Raw genomic sequence first — 20,199 nt, forward strand, 5'->3', positions numbered from 1 at the left:
AGACAAATACAAAAGCAATAGGCTGTGGGTTAGTACCCAGGAAACTGATAGAGATGATAGTTCAGCCATGCAAGAATATCATTATCAGAGGTTTTCATGTACAAAGTACATTTTACACACTTCTGTTGGAAGAAGGAGAAAGAAGAAAGAGGCCCAAGTTCAGGGTATTCACCAAATGCTACCTTAATCCTCACTCTGTTTATAAGAAAGCAACTGAGAAATATTTCTTGAAGTAGAAATTCACTGCTTCTGCCAGGAAACCAAGCTGAAGAGAGAGACAGTTTTTGCAAAACCGTGTCCGTGAAAGTGTCTTGGAATTGTTTTCTTTTGCAATCACACTTCTGTTGTGACATATTACAGAGTACCAAAGAGAAGCTCGCCAGTAAGAGTCCACAGGACACTCCAAGTACTGGCATCTCTAGAAATGAGTCCTCAGCCAATGCAATGCAACCCTTTGATCTCCCCTTCAGCTTCCACTAGCCCACCCATACACAGCAGTGCATGAGCACAAGGTGGCTCAAACTCAGAGACAGTAGAGGCACAGAGCTACTTTTTCTATATCCACACTGAGGGAGTGCTGCTCAAATCAGAAGAGCAGTAATAGTAACAAATCCTTTTAATTTACCTCTGAAGACACTGAAACAGAAACAAATATTAGCTCATATGATGTAATACACCTACCACAACTTCCAATAATGTCCCTACACAGAGCAAGTCTGAAACCCTTTCCTGCACTATGGTTTTTTGCACTTTATAACAATTAATTTGTGGGAAGTCTACTGCCTCTAAGGAAGTCTGGAGACAAAAAGCAATGTGTTACAAGTTAAGCTGATACACACTGAAACTCAGCAACAGCAGAAATTCTTCAATAAGTTATCTTTGCAACAACAAAATTTCATTAATGTCTACACACTTTAACCCCAAAGTTTAAAGGGATTCAGACCTTTACATTAATTCATCAAAGTGAACACCCACCAGAATATGATTTGTTACTGGTGTAATGGATTTCCTACCATCATCCAGGAGTTCTGACCTGCTATCTACAAGCTCCATTTGAATGTAACATGACTAATGGGGAAGGAAAAAAAGCTACCTAGGAATAAGAATATACTATTTATTTTCTATCTCACTGATGGGCTCCTCAGATACCAGCCCAAGTTAAAAAAAAGCTTCTCAAGTCATAATCCTCTACAAGCTACATTGACAGGTTTCTCTGATTACAGACCACTCTCAAATCTTTCTTTGCCAAAATGCCATCCAAAACATAAAGGTTACACCAAAACCTGTTAGCAGTTGAAAACAGTAAAATGTTCCAACAAATTGCAGATGAAGTGCTTTGCACAACTTCAGACAGATGCCACAAAAAATAGAAAAGCATACCAGGTAAATATGTTCGCCTATGCCATGCATTTTCCCAAGTTACTGCTGCTTGTGCTGCTGATACAGCACACTGGTAAATGAAATTTTTTATCTCATTTAGTAGCCATGTAAGGCAACCAGAGCCAGCAAACATGATACAGGTGTCTGAAGTAAGAAAACCCTCCTCAAGCATACTAAGGAAGCATGTAGAAAAGTAAAAATGTGGAAGAAAAAGTGAAAGGGTGAAGACAAGAAAAATTATTTGACAGCTGTCTAAAAAACTTCCCTTCCAATGCCGATATAGCCAAATTAACCAAACAAAAAATACACTTCTCTGCAACTCAAGCTTCTAGATACCAGCAGCTATACAAAGACACTAACTTTCTCTCTTGAAGTCTTTGTGAAAACAGTGATCTAAACAGCCATTATCATATAAATCAGATTTCAGATCCATCTACTCCAGCGTGTGCTGAGCATCAGACAGTTTGGACTATTAAAACTATTAAGTGGCTAACTTAATAGTTATTATTATATATTAACTGCCAGGTAGTTTATCAACTTGTGACCTCACACTTACCTGAGCAATTTGTGACCATTTGTTGTAGCAACTTCAGCAAGACTTGTCAAGATTTTAAGATACTGGCTTTCGCTCTGCTGAGACAAGTGCTCCAGAACTTGTCGCAACTGAAGGATGAAAACAAAAGTGTCAAGTGTCAAGGAACACCAGATCAACAATAATTTATCAGTTACGTAGAACACTTTCACCCAAACAGTAATATCTAACAATAATGCACATCTATACTGTACAACTTCTAATCTAACCTCAGTTAATGTTTCATAATCATTTACAAAGATTACTGCAAAAGTACACATTCTAGTCTCGATGCATGTACCACAGGGTATTTAACACTACAGAATGTTACAAACAGGGAACGCTTAACCCTGTATTATTAATTTATAATTAATAACAACTTACACATTTAAAATATGAGTCCTGACTTGTAACACATACCCAGTTTCCTTATGCCGTCACTTCCAGAAAATATGAACTGGTCATTACCCAAGACTAAGAAGAAAAGCTCAGACATGGCCACAGAAGATAATTTTCAATATATGTTTACATTTCGGCAATGAAACAGAACTATACCACTCATTAACTAATATATTTTGTATACACTCTCGTTAAGATCTTGTTTTCGCACACAGCTCCATCATTACTCAGACAGGTGAAAAATTTTTATCACTTATTTTCTTCACTTCTACAATATACAAAAGGTCTTTTTGTTCCATTGTTTTAGTTCTTTCTCTTTTAATTTAAATCACCTATAGCATCTCCCCTTGCATCTAACATACACTTTGAGAATTCTCACCTGAGTCACTCTGCAAAACTCAACCCTGCCTCTGAAATTTAAACACTGACTTGGGAATCCTCAGTGTTGTAGTAGAAGTAATGGAGTCATAGAGAAAATGAAAATGTCAAAAATCTAGCAAACTAAATTAAGTAAATTGGCAGCCAACACCTTATTAAATCTTATTTTTTTTACAGTCTGTAAGGTTGTTTGCAGTCATTTTAAAACAAAGAATGTATTAAAAACTCACAGCAAGCTAGATTTACAAGGGGGAAAAGGCATCCCATGCTTCTTTTCCCTTACACAATCAAGGAATCAAACTTTCGTACTTGATTTTTCTTTGCTTTAGATTGCACTACCCCACAATAATCGAAGAAGCAAGATATAAGAGAACTATTAAAAAAGAAACAGTTGTTTCATCTACAGAAATAATAATCAAACGGAATTGTGGCTGCAATCTTTCACAGTCTAATTGTACAAGGCAACCTCATACAGATGAGTGCTCATACCAGCAACTTTTAAGCTAATCCAGGATGAGTCACCCTCAAGACACATCCTAGAATGGATGTCTGCAGATAATGACTAAATGAAAGAAAATAGGCCCTGTTACACAAAGTAATTGTATATGTAGGATGCTCTAGGAATGCTCTACCACCACCTTTGTATTGAAACCTGCAATGTCTGCTCTTTAAACTATCTAGATCACTTAGCCAAACGTGCAAAGTTAGAACACTAAATGAAAACAGATCCTACATTTAATTCCAAGTTCTAGTTTTTAAAATTATGTGAAGCCAGTAGAGTTTCCATGAGGAAAGAAAGATACCCAGTGGTCAACTACTAGTAGTACTGATTGCCACTCATATTAAGCACTCGGTTCTCCACAGAGAGATCTCTCCACATAGAGACCCCTGGCTATAAAACACAGAACCTCCTGTATTACCATGTTTTCTCGCAGCTCTTCATTCTGTGTCATTTGGATTATTGTCTGGAAAAGCCGAGGATGGTACTGTATTAAAACTTCACAAGTCTCTCCATAACCACCCTAAGAAAACATTTTAATTAAAAGAAACATCAGAATTGAGAGTTAAACTATTACGGGCAATAACATCTATTAAGTATTACAGTATTTTTTTAATGCTGGAGAAATCCTATTCTAAAATAAATTGAAATTCAAAAATGTAGCAAAGTTAGGTATCCTGAAATGTTCAGGAGAAAACAATCAATTTTTTTTCAGTATACTGGCTCACACATATCCACTCCCATTTTTCTGGTTTTTGAAACATTTTCCTACTTACCAAACTAAAAGTACAGTTGAACAGCATTTCAGCCATCAATTACCAGAGATTAAAAATAGTGCAATATATCACTTCTCTTCCTCTTGCTGACATCTACTTAATTACACTCAGAATCTAATCCTTAAAAAAATCAAAAGATTTCTAAAGGTTCATAGGACACATATCTGACTTGTTACAGGAAGAAATAGGATAAACCCATGAAAGGATTATTTAACTTTAAAATCAATACAGAAGTATGATTCCACTTGTGGCTTAGACTAACCTCACACCCTTCTGAGAAAAAATGTTTTCTGTAAAGAACAGAACTTGATTTTGTGGTTTATTTGTATCAAACCTTATTTAACACAGCTGCATTTTTAAGCAGACACCTAACACCTGAATATGCATCAACTTCTACTCTGAGAAGATGACCATAAAATGTATTAACTGCTGCAACTCTAGGGACTCCTCTTTGAATGACAATTGACATTACCTCAGTAAAAACCATACATTAAAAAGATTAATTTAATAGTTTCTGGTACCAAGAAATTAAGTATTAAAAAAAACCCCACCCAGAATCTGTAAGAATTAATGAAAGCCAAATCTTCAAGATCAAGGTAATGTTGGCAAGAAGCATATTAATCTATAATTTCAGTCTTTTAAAAACATGTATCGACTTTGAAAAACAAACCTGTAAGCATAGAATAAAACCCTCAATGTAAAAAGAAAGAAAACATATTGTTTTCTCCATTCTTACTTGGCATCATGAACTTGTATACTGCATGATCTCAAACACAGTAAGATCATCACTACAAAACAAACACCAGGTGTCACTACTCACATCTAAAAAAGTTAACAGCAGTTTTATGTGTTAAGAGGTGCCCTAGGAATTGCAAAACTGGAGACTGAAGCAGAAACTCAAAACATTCATTAAAAAAATAATAACTGTACCATTAAGCACACACTGGCATAGAATCACAGAATCATTTAGGTAGGAAAAAACCATTAAGACCATCAAGTCCAAACATGAGACTAGCACCACCCCCGTGTACACCACTAAACCACATCCTCAAGTGCCATATCCACAATTTGTTGAACACATTCAGCAATGGGGACTCCACCACTTCCCTGGGAAGTCTTCTCCAATGCTTTATAGCCTTTCCATGAAGAAATTATTTATTCCTAATATCTAATCTAAGCCTCTTCTGCCATATACTGTCTTACAGGTCTTGTGGCTGTTCAGACTCCATGTGGCTTTATGTAACAGTAAGTCATTCTGCAACAACAAAGAAAAAAAATCTAACTCTTGAGTTTCACAATCAAGTCAGCAGTGGGAGAGTATAGTGATCTGGCACTTCTCAGTGACCAGAGCTGAGGACTTAGTTGGTTTCTTATATCCAAAAAGAAATACTGTAAGTAATCTAACTGGATCAAGGTCTTCCACAGATAGCCTATGAAATAAAGCTTCCAGAGTAAAACATTCCAAAAACATCCTACAGGTACTGGAGACAGCACTCTTGCACATAGAACTATTTCAAGTGCAAGTCTTAGGCACATGCAGGCACCTCAGAAATTAAATAATTTGAGGCTGAAATAATCTGAAAATACAGAAAAAAAAATTGAAAATTTCAGCTTTATCCTGACAAACTAATAACCTGCACAAAGGTAGTGTGATGCACACTCACTCCAGTGATTTGGCTTTTTCAGCTTTCAGTTCAGTTTTCTAGTCTGATTACTAGCAAAGGTTAAAAAGCTTCCATACAATCGTGTTATTTACACACTGACCTTCAACTGATCTGACAGAAAGAAGTGTAAGTGTTCAAATATCAAAAAAAGTCACTTTAGCAAGCAGTACAAGCAGTACTTGGTATTAAACAAGACAGACTGTTTTGCAGTTGAAAATGCTGTGTTAGTTGAAAATATGGAAGAATTTTGTTCCTCATCCAGATTTAGAAATATCTTCAAAAAGTAAGAGTCATCATCAAGTAAGTTTTGTTTGTTTTTAATAGCAACATCTCCTCAAAAGAACAGAAAACCTATTATTCGAGGTAAAAAAAAAAAAAAAAAATCACTGCTTTCTGCATGCCTTTACCTCTTACTTGTTAACAGGTAAGCGCTTAAATTGTCTACTACCATTACACCAAGCATTCCCAAACCTTCTAGTCAAATGGAGCTCTGGAAACTCCTTCTCATGAGGTGAATTCTTGCATCTGATTTATGCAAAGGGTAGAAATTATGAACCTGCCTGTAGGGTCAATTTCATTATATAAAATCATGTTTGGCACTTGTTTTGCCAAAGGACTACCATCTTTCAGAGGCCATAAGAATAAGAAAAGGTAAAAATGATCAGGTGACAGAGTAGTAAATCACAGAAATTCACAGAAAAAGCGTTGCTAACTTAATACCTGTACACAGAGATCCAGTGGAGTCACACCATTCTTGTCTGGTAAATACTTGGCTCCTCTCATCAAAAGAATTTGTGCAGTGTCTCTCTGACCGTGGCTATTCAGAAGAAGAGAAGAAAGACATTTAATACAGCATTTATGGTCTATTGAGTCAAATGTTTTTATTGCATCTAACAAATAAAACCAACATAAGTTAGAAGAAAATAGTTACAGCAAAAGAGCAGTGCAGAATTCGAGCCATTTATGAAGTCAGTCACCCTCATCATTCAGAAATGATTCATCTTAGTCTTGCCTCAAATATTTATGAGCTGCATTTCCTGCAAAAAGAGAGCTCTTTCTCAATTTACATCCTAATTTAGTTCACAGAGGAAGCTCTCTTTGCCAAGCTCTTTACTCACTTCTACCATATTTGGGGAAAAACAATCTAATTGTGCTTTAACCATCAATAAAATATTAGCCAGATATTTTTATTGATTTTTTTTTTTGCACAAGAGATAAATACAACACTCAAATGGCTCTAATTTCTATATATAAATGTCTTGCATAGCCTCCAGAAGTGATGACTTTTACTTTTGCATTCAGAGACTATTTCACAGTCTATTCACTAAGCTGCTTACAGGTTGTATAGGACCCTTAGTTCCCTTGAGTTTAACACTTCCCAACATGCCATCATTGCCTAGAAAGCTATTTATACTTCTCAACACTTACCCAAACCCTTTCTTTTGAAAAAAATGAGAAACTGAGTACCAGTGATCAGAGATTTACCTCATTAAAAACACACAGAACAATTACTTGAATATTGCCTTCACCAGCATTAAGTGCAATACTGCCAAACCTAACAGAGAACCATCTAAAGGGTGAAATGAAAAACTAATAAAAAAGACATAGCAATTAAAGTTACAGATACAAGTTTTTTCACTGAAGTTTTATTTCTCAAGCTAGTTTGCAGTACACCCTTTACATCAATATATATAAGTACTTGGCATCCTGGAATATTTAAGAGGCTGCCTGCATCCTCAGCCTGATAGGCGCAGCCTACCAGTTCAGAAAGGGCACAGCTAAAGTGACAACTAACAGCTGAGGGGCAAGAGGTAGCTTCACTGATCTCTCAAGAGCTTCCAGATGAGTTCTCCTCAGTCCTGTCCTTCCAGCCCAGGAAGCCAACAGGTACCAGATTTTGTCTCGATGCAAGCAAACATTAAGGGTCAGAAAGGAGCTAAGACTAATGGCCTACTTGCAGCATGTTCACTGTAATTCTCTAGACTAAGTGCACAACCCAATACATTGACAAAACAGGTATTTCAGACACAGACTTTGAATACTGATACCTTTCTGCACCTATCACCTGCCACTGTACTACATCCTGCCCTCCCTGTAGGCCACCAGGGACCTACAACCTTTCTTTTCAGGTTTGCTGTAGTACATGCTCTGGTCATTTTATCCTGCCAGCTGCTGCAGTTGACAATTTCTAAAGAATATGACTCCTGTACTTGCCACATTCCCTTCTTATGAAAAACCTCCAAGCCAAGACAAGCTGCTTACTTCTTTAAAGTGAATACAAATACCAGTCCCTAAATCAAGGACCAAGGCTAGCAGCTATTTATTCTCCACTTCCCTTCTCATCTGCCACAAGTCAACATACACTATCTCCAGAGACCACGGCTCCCAGAACAAAACTCTTAGCAGGTCAGAAGGTCAGTCCATTTCTCCTTTTGCTTATAGGAACAGTTAATCTTATGTGTACTACTTAACCTGTAACCAAAGCACAAGGATTGCAAAAATTGTAAATGTTCTAACAAATCACAAAAATGTTCTAATTAAAATATCATTTATCATATGTTGATATACTATTAATATTTTATATTGATATAATATTTGATATGATTACTTTTTAAATATAACTAAACTTAATAAAACAGAACTGATCAAAGCAACAATGTAATTTTAATTCAACACTGTAACTTTAACACATACATGCACATTTCATGTATACTGTAATACCATACTGTACATTGAGGAATAATATAAGCCAAACTTGCCTTATAGAAGGCTCTATATTCAGTGTACTCGAAATAATCTAAGTTGGCAGAATTAATTTTCTCAGAAAAGGGTTCAGCAATCATCAACTTACGATTCATGCTAGAACATGCACAGGTATGTGTTTAACATGTCTGTTAGAAAGAGGTACATAAGCCTGCAGTACTAACCTAAGTATTTAGATAAGACATCAAACTACACTCAAAAATGAGACAAGATTAAATACCAGTCAGCTTTTATATTTCCTCTACTTTGTAATTTCTAATCAGCTATTGCAAAAGGGGAAAAAATATTTCACTTTTAGGCCAGTATTCAAAAGTTAAGTTTTTAACCTGCAAGCAAAATAAAGCGGAGTTGCCCCAGAAACGTTCGGCCTGTTTATATCTGCACCGCTGTCCAGCAAACACTGCACCGTCTACAAGAGAACAAAACAGAAATTTTAGAAAAAGAACAGTGGAAAACCCTACTGGCTTGCAAGTATTCAGCGTATGTTTAAAATATGAAAACACTGAGCAGACTGTCAAACTTTTTTTACACATCAATCACATAAATTTGCTACATTTATAACAGTTTTTCAGAATTTGGCCTTCCAAAATCAGCACTGACAAGGACAACAGAAAGAATCTGGGTAGAATTTATTCTTTTTAGCAGTAAATAATTCTGGTGGCAATCTGTATAAATATAGGGCTCTAATGCAGTTCGAGTAAAGCATCCAGACTTACACTCTGAATAAAAATAGTGAGCCCTAATGCAAGGCCAGGCATAAAAATTATTCACACAGATCAATAACAGAAGAGTTTATTTGAACTTCTTTACTTCCAGAGTTAAAATTGTAACTGATCCAACTCTGTTTTCATTTTTTACTCACAGTGAATTAATATTTCAGATTTCAAAATCATGTAATAGCTTGCACAATTATGAATTAAACATATTCTGAAAAATAAGGAAAATCATTTTCAAACATTTAACATTACATAAAAATTTGATATTAACAAGCCAATAATAGCACTAGAGAAGAGCTGAACAGTATACAGTAAGTCACCTGAATGTCCACAAGCACTGACATCAATCACCTCCATAAGAATAAATAACTTGTTCCCATGGAAGTACATGCAGTCAATACTAAGACACAACAGCATTCTTCACACTTGTAGCCATTATCATGTGCATTTCAACTCTGAAGTTTGTAAGAAAACCACAACAACTTTGAGGCACTACCAAGTTCTTCACAAATCAACTGTGTTCATACAATTTAGAAACTTACTGTCTTGTGTCCATTTTGACAAGCTACATGAAGAGCTGTCTGTCCCATGGCATCTTCAACATCTACATTACTGACATGCTGAACAAGATCATGAAGCAATTCTGTTCGTCCATTGACAGCCAACCAATGAATCTAAGTACAAAATGATGACACACATTTCTTTTAGCAATTTTTAGCAATGTCACACATTTCTTATTTAGTAATGACATATATATCCCATAAAAATGATTTTTAATCTGGCTGTATTATTGTCAACATTTTCACAAAGACAAGCTTTGCATAATATTAAGAGAAGCTTTGAACAATACAATCATATGCTTAGGTATTTTGATCACATCTTTTGATTCTTGATGGCACTGGAGACACAGCAGTTTTGTTTTACATGTAAGATGGCAAAAGCTTAAAAACCAAGAATCTCCAAATTCTTCACTCATTTTAAAAACATCATGATAATTAATAGCACTTACTGCAGTCAAGCCTTCATTATTACAAATGTTGACATCTGCACTGTATTCCAGCAGCTTGCTCATACATTTTTTCTGGCTATAAGCAAAAGAATACATTAAAATTCAGTCAGGGAAAATCACTTATGAAGACTAAATATCTTCTTAGAGCTCCATTCACGCTAATTTATCATTGTTCTAAGCATAGCAGGTGGTTCCAAGTTTATAAGGAGTACATTACCAAGCATGTGAAAGAAAGAAGTGATCTTCACAGAGACTCAAGACAGTGCAAGGATAGCAAACAACAATACAGGGCTACAATCATAGCTGTTTTTCTGCAAAGTGCAGAAGCACTTAACCATAACTCTTATAGTTTCAGCACTGCATGAACTTGAATGACAAAAAAGCCAGACCTCAGCTAACAGAAATACATCAAGTTCACTGTCACCTGTATGTGTCAGTGAAGATGTTCACTAAATCACTACTTAATGAGACAGTCATTGTAAAACAATGCAAATCTTTGGTAAGATTAGTACTTTAAGACAAGTACTATCTTAATAGAAGTAGAGGCAATTTTTTCCTAATTCACGTTTTGTTTGTTTTTTTAACATTCTTAATGCTCTAAGTGCTTTACCTTTACAAATTTATTTTGCTTTTCCTTTTTTATTTGTAAAATAAAAAATTTCACACCTTTCTTATACCTCATTTCCACATAACTGTCCCCTGTGCACATTTCTGCATTTCATCATGCACCACTTGGCTGCTTCCTTCCTCTCCTACAAATACCCAGAAGCCACTAAACACTATCACCTCCTCATGCGAAGTACCAGCTGTGATACAATTAGTTATTGGATCACATACATGTTCTAAAAAGAAAAAGACAATGCTACCTTTACAGCTGCATGTTTTCACATGCCACAGTTCAAGAAGTAGGATCTTAAAAAGGTACTTGCTCACTGGTTTGGCTTTTTCTCTATCCCTCTCCTAACACTGTGCAGGCCAACTTTGTATTCCTTTTCTTGCAAGGAAAATTTTCTTAAAGACACTCTCTTAGAAAAATCAGAAGTCTCTGACCCCATCCCCCACCCCCACCAAGCCCTCCAAAACCTTTTCTTACTAAAAAGAAAGCTAAATTCACCTTCCAGCTAACTGGAAGGTGAATGTACCCTTTGTTCAATTACTGTTGTAAGAATCATTATGCTCCTGATAAACAGAAAACATTAAAATGACTGGCACTGTAATTGGTATTTTAGACATGACTTACTATTTATAAAAAATTATTCTATGAATACTCAAATTAAGGATTTTAACCTCCATGTTCTCTATTGTCAAAAGTGAAAACCAAAGGCATTTTTATGAACTATGCAAAAATATTACAGAACATGCCAGCTCAAGTACGTTATGCACAAAAATTTTTAAGAGTTTAAGCATTTTAAAAACTTACCCATTTCTTGCTGCTAAATGGAGAGGAGTACATCCTGAGATGTCCTGATAGTTTGGATTTGCTCCTTTTTTTAATAATAGAACAAGGCATTCAACTGATCCACAGCTAACAAGAAAATAAGAAAGGGCAAAACTATAACAAGGATATTTAGAAATTTGTATTGGCATAAAGACAACAGCAATATTATGTACAGATCACACTCACTAGAACATCTTTACATAAAACTGTTCTACACCCTCAGCTCAGTTTACACAAAGCTAAAGAAAAGTCACTTAATGCAGCGAGAAGTAACCAAATATAACTTTTAGCAATGAATAGATGCCAGGCTTCTCTGTGATTTTAATGACTTCAAAACACATCACTGAGTCTTTAAGACCGGTAATTCTTTAAATTATAAACTGTTTCAAAAGTTCCTCTCACCTCCCTCATCCTTAATCTATTAACGTGACTAAATTTTTCATTAAATATTTTGATATTTAATGTCAGTGTCTGGACGTTATGTTTAGAAGTTTGAATATCAGGAAAATTCTAAAACTCATATAGATATTTCTTTGCTATTAATTTTGAACCTGTAAGCTTTTTTTTTTTACATAATATAGCAGCTCTTCAGGATAACCAATGTCACTAAGAAGACAGAAACTCTGCATTACATGTTTATCTTTTCAATCAGTTTGAAAAGATAAACAGTATTTTTGTATTTGTTGCGACCAAATACTTCTTTACAAATCTTCCCAATGTCAGAACTGCTACACAACAACCCAAAGAAACTGAAGAATAACAGTACAATATGTTGCAAAACCAGCAGCTTGATGATGCCCTTGTGACCCAATAACTAAATCAAGATAAAGACAATCCAGAAACTAAGTCTAACACAACTATTTGTATCACTAGAATCAGTAAGTACAGTGGATTTTCAAATATAATTCTAAAGCATATGCTAAAAATTTGCTAACATTTTTTTAAGTACTTCCTTAAGTAAATTTTATATAAGCAATATGAAATTCTGATATGAAATAGTTAGGAAACAGCTATTTCTAGAAGTCTGTTTAAGAAGCTGGAGTTTCCACATTTACTGAGACCAAATACTGCTATACATATGCAATACTACTACTATTTTTTTTTTTTTGCCTTTTTTTTAACATTTTACATTTAAGAACTTACAAGACATTTAAAAGGGGAGCAAAATGCAGAGCATTCATTCATCAGTTTAGAGTTTAGATTCCTGAAAGGTCATGTCAAAAAACTATCTGGTACACTTCTATTTATATGATGTTAACCTGTCTGTTTCTTGGCAGAGTTACATATAAAACAGAGTTATCCCCATTAATGTGGGTCAAAATTTGCACTTAAGCCCTCTATCCAGGATACAAAACTTAATAGAAGTGAGTGCCCAAGTAATATTCCCTTTGTTATGGTCACAAGAAGTACTTTGGAACAGCTGATTCCCAGCAAACATCCAAATGCTTCCCACTGTTTTAGAACATCTCAAAAATAATCAGCACTTCCAAATGAGAGTTCTCTACCTCTACAAAGGCAAGAGTAACCCAATTATACAGGATGCACATCATGGCTATATTTTTTTACAGACTTGAGATTTCATAGAAAGGTAAAAAAGTATCTAGCCAGACTTCCTTCACTGGTATTTGGAAAGCCATTTGATATCATGTGTAGAATCTGTCCTCTTTATGAGGCAGACACATCACTAGGAAGAACAAACAAGATACAAAAAGTGTGAAAACAAAATGTTAACTGACACTACAGAGTTTTCCAGCTTACATTGGTGCCTTAGATTTGTGGCAATATTTTCATTGTTAACTTCTGGACTGGACTCAATTAAGTCTTACTTTGCTGCAATATGAAGCAAACTTCTCTTCACACGTCCAAAGGCATAATTCACATCAAATTTTGAATTTGACAGCAGCTCTGAGACAGACCTTCAAACAGAAAAATAATTTTTTAATTTTAAAATAGCTCACAGTATCAAAGCAAAGTTTATACTGTAAGTTGTACACAAGCACTCTATTTCTTACTTAATCACTATTTCTTTTCCCTCCAACTAATTACTTACCAGTTTTTAAGCATTTGCTGATTAACAATCTTTCCACTTCTTACTGTACATAAAAAATGAACTGTGACACTGGGAAACTGTTTCAAATGTAAACTAGTAGGAATTAGACCAAACAACCAAATCACTTCTTTACAAATATGAAAAATAAGCATGTCAACAGCTTTGGTTTAAACAAAATATAAATTCCCATTTTCCTCCTTATCACAATCACTCCAACCACATATCCAACAGTTTTCCCAAACACTGGCAAAGTTCAGAGGGAAGACTGGTATGTGAAATCATAACAATGAAGTAGGATACAAGATCAGGATAAAAAATTAAAACAGGACCTTTCAACTTCCAGTAATGGGCTGATCATGTAATTCGAAACCCTTGCATGCAATCTCAAAATATTACATAGCAGAACAGACATTTATCCTGACTGGAAAAAGAAGCTTACTGTTTCAGTAAGAGTTACTGCCTGCTTCCCTACAAAAATCATGTGAAGGAAGCACCACTTAGCTGGCATTATATACCTTCCAGGTTCCAAGCACTTTGAGGACAACTCAGTAAGAGAAACACCTGGTCATCTGAGGAATCCCAGATGACCTAATGAGACTAAGAGCTTCTATGTAACCCATAAATACACACTCAGAGCTAAGACACAGTTACAAAATAATACCTTTGCTCTTATCCTGTAACAAACTTTTCTATGTGCTTCAACAGAACAAATACCAGCTCTGTCTATGGCATAAATCAAAACATGTGAAAGTATACTGGGATGCACACAGTCAGTGATGAACTTCAAATTAGAACATAACTCAGCAATTCAGCAGCAGGACTTCTGAGAGTGCTTTAGCAGCCATGACTTCAGCAAACATGCTGTTTTTCAGACCACGAGAAAAAAAGGTAAACTTAAAGAAGCTCTCACCTGTGCTGGTCAGCCATAACCATCGGCATCAGCGTATAGACAGCAGTTTCATTATCTGGGAAGAAATTAAATTACTCCATTACCATAAAGGTATCTTTTACATAAAATAAATGTATCAAGCAACACTTATTTACCTTTTCAAGCGTCCACTGTTCAATAGATCATTCTTTTTACACAGATTCTACATACACAAAGTTTCATTATAAAGAAAAAGCCATAATACTTAGATAAAAGAGAGAATTAACAGAATTGCAATACATGAAAATTCAATATGGCTTTTTTTCTTTCACAAAGTAAGAATTACAGAATTTTCAATGGAGCATCAATTTCTTTGAATTGACAATTCTGTTAATTCAATCAAAGCTTTTAAAAAATATGCATTTAAAAAACCCAAACAAAACAAAAACACTAAACTATTTAATTTTAAAAATAAGGAAGTTTCCTGTCTTCCAAGGTGACTTCCATAGTCCTGAGACCATGAATTTTTAGTAGTGATTCTTTAAATCACTTCATAACCATTCCATTTTGTCTCTATACTTGAATACCTGAGTGCAGTAAGCTTCATTTTAATTTTTAATCTCTAATCAGGTTCATATTTCATACTTGAAGGCAACCAAAAAGGGCCAGAACACAAAGATCCACGTCAGTGGTGGGAATACACTGATGTTCAGCCACAGTCTCTGCAATCACTACTGCTGCAAATGCCAGCACACTGCATGGGTGTCATGAGCCTATTCAGTCACTTACAGACTTGCTGAAGTAAAATACTATTTTTAAAATAGTCATATTAATATTTGTCATTTGACAAAACTTAAAATCTTTTAACGTATAATAATTACAAATAATATTAATCTGCAATATTTTTTTCTTTTATTACAGATAATTATTATAATTTTTCTCTTCAACAAGCTACCCATTTTTGAGAGTACAATCTCTACAGATTGTTCACGTAGATACCAAGTTACAACAGGACGGGCTATGCTTTCTGAGAACCCAGGTATATGGTTTCAGGATATGGAAATACAGGACTGTTCTCACAAAACTCTTATTTTCAAGTTTTTCCTCATCACCTTCATTGATCCAAAGTTACAAAGCAATCAGAATAGGAAGAATTAAAACAGTCCCAAACAAGCATAGTATCTCATGTCTTTTACATACCACGCCTCTACACAATCACTACTTCCACTAGGTAGGTAAGGTGACATTTACTGAATATTAAATAAAGATTCTTCAGAATTATGAAGTGGAATCCAAGAAAGTGTTATCATGCTGCAACTATGCTATTTGTTGTAATTACTGCTTCTCTCAGCTATTTGAAGTTGTGTGTCCCTAGCTAACAAAAGAAAGAAGCAACACTAATCTATTATCTTTGAACACTGAACAAAGATAAGTCAAACTCAAATCACATTTCATCAGCTATAAAAATTTTAAAACAAATTTTTAAAAAATCAACATTGCTTATAGCAAACACATGGTGCAAGAGACACAAGCCTATCAAAACACCAAATGATGACTAAACACTGCAGAGAGTCACCAACCATCACCAAGTTCAAGTTTGAGCTCTCTACAAATTGTTCCTTATGGCAGAGTTCTGTGGGCATCAGATAACTATCTCCAACACACCCCTAGAATTTGACTGCTGGGGGAAGAACAAGCTGGAAGGGAGGGGCCAGAGAGAAAAAGAGTCCTAAAATAAAATTAAATAATGCTAAATAAATTTCAATTGTGAAAAATATTTGAGCAATTTTTTTTAAATCTATCCATGATTAGCTCCTAGTATACACAAACTAAAAAAAAAAAAAACTTGAACTTTTGACAGGAAGATAAAGCTTGCCAAATAAAACAAAAAACTGAACTTAAAAACATCAACTAAATTTAAACATGACATCCTTATATATTTCCACAATCAAGCCCTATACAAGACACCCAAAAAAAGGTGAAAAAAACTTTTAAATAAACTTTTAAACACCTAACTGAAATGTTTAATATTTATTCTAATTAACTAACTACATTGCAAGTATAGTGATCTAGAAAAAGACAATAGTTAAATACAAGCGTAGCTGGGCCATAACACGCATTTTATGGCACAGTTACAAAACCAAAGCGTTTTGCTATTCTATTAACAGAAATTGCACTGTGGAGCACATACAGATTTTCCCAGAGTTTTTCTGTACAGAAAAAAGGGTGTGGGACTAAGGAGCTTCTATGCCTGTCTTTGGTGATTATTATCTCTAGTCATAAAAAAACCTCCAGTTGACATGAACTACATCTCAGCAGACAGAGAAAAAGCATTATACACCCTATAGACCTACCAAACTTATTTGCTATTTAACTTGCTTGCATTTCAAATCTTGTGTATAAAGACAAAAAAAAAGGCACATCAGACACAGTGTCAGAGCTTTGGGCTGCAAGACCTAGTTTTTAAGCACTGAGCCTTACTAGTAGCATTCAGAATTTGTGTCAAGCTCTCAAGTGTCCAGAAAACAACTGATGAAGGATACTTCGAGGGAGTGATAAAAAAAAAGTTCTACTTTCAAGCTCAGGGTACTCACTGGCATTAAGACTTGCTTTAAAAAAAAAAAACCACTTGAAATTCATCATCTAGAATCCTGCCCTAGCAAGATACACTTGTGACTTTATTTCCTCAGAGATAATGTAGTGAAGCTGGCAGAGATCACAATCTTAAAGAAGTGTCAGCACTGGCCACATAATACCCTAACAGCTATGGCACATGCATTGGAAGTTCAATACCTGGATTTATTGCTTTCTTCAGCATCAGTAAATTCAAACATACATCTCCATTTCCTGTGAGAAAACTATGACTCTCACGTTAAGGATGGAGGGGTAAACCATGTATCTTTCAAATTAAATGTCAAATTAAAGTTATTCAAATGCAACAGGAGAGTCAGGGCAGGGGAATCATAATTTAAGAGACCAGAAACAGCACACAAGAAGCCACCAAACTACGTATTATCCTGGACCAGTGTGGAATATTCCAAGCTGATCCTGTCAGTACATGTTTGGAATAACATACTACAAGCCAAACCTGATTCTCAAGAAGAGTTTGGGAAGACCTGCATGAATCTAATGAACACCAAGGTCAAGAAAGAAGATATCTAACGAGCTAAGACAGAACTAAAGATGGACAGCCATTGAACAGAGATCTTCTTGGAATGCAATTTGAGACTTCAGTGTGTTAAGCCCACTTATCTCCTTATATCAGTCCCACCAATTTGTTTCATGCAATTCCTAGGGAAAGCATAGAATTTATGTTCCTTCTGCACTACAAGGGGATAGAAGAACTCGTTCCAAAAGTCTCTGGGCTTGAACTTGCACTACTGGGTGACAGAAGTACTTGCTCCAAAGATCTCAGAGCTTGAACTTACACTGCCATTCCATAGACATAACTACCTCTCAAGTGTAAGATAAAAATGTCCAAGATGTGAAGAAAACAGACAAAATTCAGAATCAATTTACCTACTTTAGTACTGGAGTAAATTTAAAGCAGCACCAACTGACACAAGTTGTGCAAAGCATTATTCATACTAGCATCTTCAATTAGTTAAACTGGTGCTATTCCATTATTTCTGGAAGTCTAAGGTTAAGTTAATAGTATTACGTCAATTTTCACTGCTGCCATTCATTCAAAGGCTTACAAGCAGCAGCAAAATCTGCCTGAAACTTGCCTGTCAAGTGAAATTTATGAGCAACTCCATTGGAAGACACTGGAACTGTGATAGGTGACAATAAGTGAAGGGTGTGGTAGCAAAGTTCAGGACACCAGGAAGTCCAAACAGAGAAAACAGAATATTACTCCCTCTCCTCCACCACTGGAGATGAAACCTGGCAGACAGGGAGCCAAAGACTCATAAATAAAAGAAACACTGAAGAAAGCACAGTGACAGCACATGACTCACAAGAACAGAAATTTTGTGTATCCGAGTTTTACAGTCAGTTCTCACAAAAACTGGACCTGGCTGGAACACCAAACCACTCGCCATTAGAGCCTGAAGCTCTGCCTTCAAATCCATCCTGATATGGGGAACCAGCTTCTATGTGAAGTGGTTTAGAGCCAAAAAAAATTAGGCTGTGACGGGTAACAGTGACTTAAAATACCTTTTCAAACAAAATTCAGCACCACTAAAAAACAAACAAATTAAAGAAAAAAACCTAAAAGCCCACAAAGACTTGTCATCACTACTCCGTCAACCGACGAAGGATTTAAAAGCGAATACAGGCGGTGCCCGGCACCCCGGCCACCCACCCGCCCGGGCTCAGGGGCGGCAGCAGCCGGCAGGGATCCCCCGCGCCCCGTGCCGGAGGCGGCGAGGCAGCGGGGGAAGGAAGGGGACGCCGCTGTTGGTGTCAGCACGACAAATAAACAGAGCCTGTCAGCGGCGGAGAGAGGAACCCCGTTCCCATTCTCCCCGGCCGCCTCAACTCATCCCCGCCGGCCCGGGCGCGGAGGCCGCCGGGAGCGACCGCTACGGCAGGGCCCCGCTCCTACCGTCCGGCAGCTCCACGGTGCGGGCGCGGCGCAGGGACCTCGTCAGCCGGTTGAGCTGCTCCATGGCTCTCTCCATCCTCGGAGCGCCCAGCCCGGAGCCGCGGACACCGCCGCTACCGCCTGCCCTCAGCCCATCGCGGCGCTGGCGGCGCCGAGGCCGCCCAGGCCGCCGCCACCCCGGCAGGCTGCGCGCATGCGCGGGGCGGAGCTGGGGGCGGTGGCGGTCTCCCTCAGTTTGCTTTTTTCCCGAAGGAAGGAAAAGGGTGGTGGGGATGAATTTTCAAAGCTCCTAGAAAATGGATTTTTAAACGTCTGCTTGTTACAAATCAAAATAAAAATTTTGATTTGGCTTTTGAAGCCGCCCCTGCCAGGTGGTCCTGCCCGTGCGGGCTCCTTTCCCCGGAGCCACGGAAGGGAGTGGGGCTGCAAAATGCACCTGAGAGGGACAGAATTACAGAATCGATCAGGTTGGAAAAGACCTCTGAAATCATCGAGTCCATCCTATGACTGAACACCACGATGTCAACTAGACCGTGGCACAAAGTGCTACACCCAGTCTTTTCTTAAACAGCTCCAGGGATGGTGATTCCATCACCTCCTTGGGCAGCCCATTCCAATGCGTCATCATCCTTTTTGTGAAGAGCTTCTTCCTAATGTCCAGCCTAAACCTCCCCTGGTGCAGCTTAACACTATGTCCTCTTGTCCTGTCGCTGGTTCCCTGGGAGAAGAGGCCAGCCCCATTTGGCTACCATCTCCTTTCAGGTGGTTGTAGAGTGACAAAGTCACCCCTGAGCCTCCTTTTCTCCAGGCTAAACACCCCCAGCTCCCTCAGCCACTCCTCACAGGACTTGTGCTACAGACCCTCCGCCAGCCTCATTGCCCTTCTAGTGCCAGCACAAAAACTACAGACACTTGGAACTTTGCAAGGAAACAACTACCAGCATGAGCCTGTCAATTTATTTCTTCCTCTGGCATGATAATATGTGCTGTCAAGTGTGAAGGAGCATTCAGCGTTGGGTATTTTGGCTTTAATGATGCTTCAGGTGTTGATGCAATCTTGGCAAACCAGGGGAGTATGGGCTACATGACAATGCTGTAAAGCCTGAATTTAAAAAATTATGTGAAAACTGAATGTAAAG

General features: G+C 37.0%; 1 protein-coding gene across 6 annotated transcripts in view; it reads right to left on the minus strand.

Annotated features, from left to right (window-relative positions):
* Nucleotides 1-19,251, minus strand: part of HACE1 (HECT domain and ankyrin repeat containing E3 ubiquitin protein ligase 1) — a 48,502-nt gene extending 29,251 nt beyond the window's left edge. For 2 of the 6 annotated variants that reach the window (XM_058836031.1, XM_058836033.1), the window contains exons 1-10: nt 19,061-19,243; nt 14,554-14,608; nt 13,420-13,509; nt 11,576-11,680; nt 10,156-10,231; nt 9,689-9,820; nt 8,757-8,839; nt 6,388-6,484; nt 3,649-3,750; nt 1,937-2,043 (exon numbers count right to left, since the gene is read on the minus strand). In XM_058836031.1, the coding sequence (XP_058692014.1) occupies nt 1,937-2,043; nt 3,649-3,750; nt 6,388-6,484; nt 8,757-8,839; nt 9,689-9,820; nt 10,156-10,231; nt 11,576-11,680; nt 13,420-13,509; nt 14,554-14,608; nt 19,061-19,136 (923 nt within the window). In that variant the 5' untranslated portion in view covers nt 19,137-19,243. Of the gene's footprint in view, nt 1-1,936; nt 2,044-3,648; nt 3,751-6,387; nt 6,485-8,756; nt 8,840-9,688; nt 9,821-10,155; nt 10,232-11,575; nt 11,681-13,351; nt 13,510-14,553; nt 14,609-18,239; nt 18,397-19,060 lie in introns of those variants that run through there. The other 4 variants (XM_058836032.1, XM_058836029.1, XM_058836030.1 and 1 more) reach the window with 4 other exon arrangements.
* Between the last annotated feature and the right edge of the window lie 948 nt (nt 19,252-20,199).

This window comes from Poecile atricapillus, chromosome 3 (assembly GCF_030490865.1).
Source record: "Poecile atricapillus isolate bPoeAtr1 chromosome 3, bPoeAtr1.hap1, whole genome shotgun sequence".
NCBI lineage: Eukaryota > Metazoa > Chordata > Aves > Passeriformes > Paridae > Poecile > Poecile atricapillus.